This window comes from Dendroctonus ponderosae, unplaced genomic scaffold (assembly GCF_020466585.1).
Source record: "Dendroctonus ponderosae isolate FM_Combo_2020 unplaced genomic scaffold, Dpon_F_20191213v2 Dpon_F_20191213_3, whole genome shotgun sequence".
Classification (NCBI taxonomy): Eukaryota; Metazoa; Arthropoda; class Insecta; order Coleoptera; family Curculionidae; genus Dendroctonus; species Dendroctonus ponderosae.
In genome coordinates, this window is record NW_026018508.1 from 15,856,071 (window position 1) to 15,861,102 (window position 5,032).

Here is a 5,032-nt window from a genome sequence, read left to right on the forward strand (position 1 = left end):
AATAATTCGTTCTTATTGCGAAATAGGAGCACTATTTATCAATCTGTAATAAAAGACGTGAGGAAATTCTGTCTTGTTTAAAGACAAAAATTTTTAAGGCGAAATACCCAAAAAGAAGTTTGTAAAAAAATATGCTGGTGTTGTGTGATGCTTACTTGAACTTCCGGAATCGATCCAGAACATATCCACAGCACACAGAGCCAACCATTCCAGACACGGTGATGACCAAGCCGATACGTCCGGCATCCCTGTCGGCGCCCTGAGGAGGAAACGAGTGCAAAATTCGAAACGTTTCATCAATTAAAAGGCAGTACCTCATAGAACGTCAGAATGATCTCGCTGAGCAAAGTGGAAATGGCGTAAAACACACCAACGTTGATACCATAAGCCAGCAGGAGAAGAACGAAGCTGCGGTTCTTCACGAGGTTCAGCAGCGACTGCACGAAACTGGTCTTTTCTTCGTTTTGGTGTTGAGCGGCATAAGAAGGTGGCGTAGGAGGACCGTTTCTGAAGACTAAGCAGCAGCATTTTAAAAGCAGACTCGGTGGTGAAAATTTCGAAAAATTGGCAGGTTTTTTCGTTTTTGTGACCCAAGGTGAAGATTTCTTCAAAAGACAAGTTTGTCTTCATCGTTTCGCATTTTTTTCGGGCAGTTTTAATAGTTTGCTGGCAACATGAGAGCAAATGTCATCTTGACATTTACCTATTAGCTATAGTCTCGATTGATGCAAGTTTTCTGACATTGACGTGCGTCCATTAGGATTTTGGCATTCTTGTTGAAAAGATTGCGGATTTTATGAAAAAGCGAGTTTCCTCTAGGGTTTTATAGCCTTTTCTTAATTGTACTGCGGAAAACTGTGGAGTGTATGAAAAATCCAAATTTCCTTTAACGTTTTGCGGTATACTTTCGACTGTCAGTGCGATTTTCACGTTGAAAACCCGATTTTTTGACGTTTTGCTGCCAATGTGTGACGTTTATCTTGACATGCACGTAGTAACTATTAGAATTGAAGTTCTCTGACAGTGACGTGGGATTGAAAGCGTTCAGAAAGTTTTCCTTGGAGTTTCCAGAATTTATGAACTCTCTAGCAATTGACCAATCGAGTTCAGAATAGAGAATATTAATGGTAAGAGTGCTTTTTCTCTAAGCCTTCACCCGAATAAGTTCTTGGGACAAAAAATTGACAATTTTCTGCATTGTTCAGGGTTGTAGTGCAAATTTGAATGAATAAAGTACAAAGTACACACGGCGAGAAATTGAAAATTTGCAATTACTTTGAAACATCGTAAAAATCGTTTTCCCGTCAACAAAATGTTATTCTATACACTTCGATTGGCAGTTGCCATCATCAACTTCGCGCATTTAAGCCAACTTTTATCAACATTCTCAAAAGCTAAAAGTTCAAATAAACAATAGCGATAACAGACGCAATTTTTAAATCACCCCCGTATAAAAAAAATAAACTTAATACAATTGAACACAAAACGAAATAATCATGGGGATTTTACCGACTTAGTATCTTTATTTTAGGTATAAAGCGAACAATTAATCTAATTTTCCTTTTCCTGTATTAGCGATCGATCAAGCAATTTATACTGCTCATAAAAATCGTGACGAAATTAATGATATAACAATTAAGCCGATTATTGAAATTAATAAAATCAAACGTAATCGATCTAATCGCGGACGAGATTTACGCGGGCAATTGACTTTCATCTAAACAATTAGTTGTTGGAATAGTACTGACAATGTTTACTTTGGAGTCTCTATCGTAATTATTTCAAATCGGCTCGTCGATAATAGTTTGGGGAATTTATCTCTGTAGATTATGAACAAGTCGTTGATACTCGATAATGAATCTGATTTATTATCGCGGAACAATTAATTACCTGCCGATTTCAATCACTTTCAAGACATCCGAGCCCCGAATTAAGCCACTGCGGAAATACTTACAGATCAAAATCAGCACCAGTAGAGTTGATGTTAGAATGGCAACTCCGAAGAAGAGAATATAGAGCTGTTTGGTCACTTGATCGGGTGATCCTCCGGTGACTATCATAGGAGGGATGACAAAACCGGCAGCAATTCCAATCTGGAAAATGCAAAGTTTCTCTTTTAGTCCCCAATTTAACGTAGGCTCCAAATACATCGGAGGCTCAGTTGAGTGGAGATTTCATCATCTACCTTTTGATGACTGTTTATTGCTTTGCATCTTTATCTGCCATAAATGTGTACATTATCAGCGGGTTATTGTGTTTGTTTCATCCACTTACAAGATTTATTTATGCTTTTTTAATTAGCTTTGAATGAACAATATGTTGCAATGGAAATATTGGAAAAGGATTTGATGACAACGGATCATCAGTCCTAGAAGCCTGCACAAACTTTTTCTAGTGAAAATATTTTGAATTCTTCAAACTGCTAATCTTCCCAAATGGTTGATTCTTCAATTTCTTTATTCTTCTATTCAGTTATATAATTGCTTCGTTTATGACTGAGCGATGAAAATCCCATGGGTTTTACACGCAAATGTCCTTTCAGTAGCATTTTTGGAACTTCAGCATTAGGAAAACTTAGAAAGTTTCCGACGATAGAAACAAAACGAACTTTTTATGCCAAACTTTCTCAAAAAGTTTGAAGTTCTAAAATAGTTTCCAAATACAAAACAGCGCAATTCTACAATATGACATTTCAGGTTACAAAAAGTGAGAGTTCCTCAAGATAAAAAGCATGCTTTGCTTTTACTTACTCGAAAGCGTCAAAGAATGCCAAAACATGTCAAACTTTTCTAAATACAGAGCAGCCGAACTGTTGAATTAGACATTCTGATATATAAACAGTGTCAAAAAATTTGCATTCGTTCTCTTGAAAACGTCAAAAAACGACAATAGTTCTCAAACACGGACAATTTTTCAAAAAAAAGCGAGCTTTCCTTTCTCCAATTTAACAAATTAGAACTTTTAATGCAAAAACATATCAAAACCTGAAAAACCTAAAAAGTTTATCGGCGAAATTTTTTGATAGGACGTTCCGACAGTTTCGTAAGGTAAAAAACGTGTTTTGATTTCATTGAATTTCGAAAAATCATGTCAAAATCTGATAGTTCTAAATACAAAACAGCAGCACTTGTCAGTATGGCGGGCTGGTCTATAAAAAGTGTCAAAAGATCAGAAACTTGGACATTTTAACAAGATGTTTAACAAAATGTCAGATGTATTCATTGACTCCAAAGCGTCAAAAAACGTCAATACGAAACATTTATTGCGAAAATGTTTCAAAATGTGCGAAACAAAGAATTTATAAATAAAAATAAGCGAACTTTTTCATTGACTGGAAAAGATTAAAGAGGGCCAATAGTTCTCAAGCATGGAGAATTTCTCAAGATAGAAACACGCTTTTATTTTCCCAACTAAAGAAATTAAAATTTTTAATGGGAAAACGAAAACGGATAAATACAAAAATCTGCGAAACCGAAGGAGCTTCTAAATAAAGATTAGCCAAATTCTTTGATATGAAATTCCGGCATACAGAAAGTGTCAAAAGTTTATAAACCAAGACAGTTTCTCATGATAAAGAACGTCTTTTGCATTCATCGGCTTGAAAACGACAAAAAACGTTAAAAGTTATCAGGTATGAACAATTTGTCAAAATAGAAGTTCACTTTTGTTTACAAACATGTCAAATCCTGAGGTTTCTTAAGAGTTTCTAAATAAAATCAGCGGAACTTTTCAGTATGACAGTTTGGTATTCAAAAAGTTTCAAAAGAAAGAAAAAACTTTGACAGTTTCTCAAGTAAGAAACGTGTTTTGCATTCTTTCACTCAAAATCGTCAGCAGTTATCAATCATGAACAGTTTCTGGAAACATAAGCACGCTTTCGCTTCTTCAACTTAAGAAATTGAAATTTTTAATGCAAGCACATGTCAAAATCTGACAAACGTAAAAAGTTTTTTCAATAAGAAATTGTTCCATAGAACGTCAAAAGTGTCAAAAGTTTAGAAACTTGTTTAGAAAAAATACGTGTTTTACATTGACTCGAAAACGTCATAAAACGTCAATAGTTCAGAAGAGCGTTTTCCTTTAAAAACATGTCAAAATATGGCGGTTTAAACGGATTCAAAATACAAATCAGCGGAAGTCTTCAGTATGACAATTTAGTCTATAAAAAGTGGCAAAAGATCATAAAGTTAGTTTTTCAAATTAAAAAACAAACTTTTCTTTCGAATAAAAACAACGAAAATGTCAATAGTTCTCAAGCTTGGACAAATTCTCGTGAAAGAAGCGCACTTTGGTTTTCCTCAACTGAAGAAACTGAAACTTTGAATGCCCAAACATGTCTAAATCTGAAATCTAGATATTTTAACCAAAAATCTCCGAAATTTTTACATTCACACATTCTGGAATAGAAAAAGTATTTGAAAAATGAGAAAGTTAGACAGTTTCTCAAGTGAGAAGCATGAACTAATTATCTAGATAGAAGAGAGCTTGTGCTTTATTCCACTTCTGGACTTAAAAATTTCAACCAAGATACATATCGGAATCAAAATATTTCAAATCTACATTCCTGTCGCGACTTTTTCAAGTGGTTTATCTGTCGACATTTGTGTGCTTTGAGTCATCGTTTCCAAAAAATTGATGTCATCAAGTATGTAAAGAGCACATTTCCAGATTTCTCATTGAATATTCGTAATAAAAGTCGCTCAATTGGCCTCCACAATCACCCGACTGGGCTCCACTAGACTAATTTTTGCGCTTTCAAAAAAGCTACAACTAAAAACATTTGAAAGGAATCTGAAAGTGGTTTCCAAATGCTCCCAGAACGTTTCAATTCCCAACAAAACTGGACCGGCTGGACATTTATTATTTAAAATGACCCACTTAGAAACGTCGGTTAACATCGTTAAGCAATACACTCCCGCAAAGTTGATTGCTCAACCGCAATCGCTTGCTTCCTTTGCTCTAGTTGTTAAGGCCACTGGAAATAGTAGATCAGTTCTATATTGTTGAGGCGGATTCATTTTTTACAAACTTC

General features: G+C 35.1%; 1 protein-coding gene across 1 annotated transcript in view; it reads right to left on the minus strand.

Annotated features, from left to right (window-relative positions):
- Window positions 1-155: 155 nt before the first annotated feature.
- LOC109538699 (uncharacterized MFS-type transporter C09D4.1) overlaps window positions 156-5,032 on the minus strand; it is a gene marked incomplete at its 3' end in the record, with an annotated part of 9,765 nt that continues 4,888 nt past the window's right edge. Inside the window, 3 exon segments of the mRNA XM_048665106.1 lie at window positions 156-259; window positions 315-514; window positions 1,955-2,093. Of these exon segments, the coding sequence (XP_048521063.1) occupies window positions 156-259; window positions 315-514; window positions 1,955-2,093 (443 nt within the window).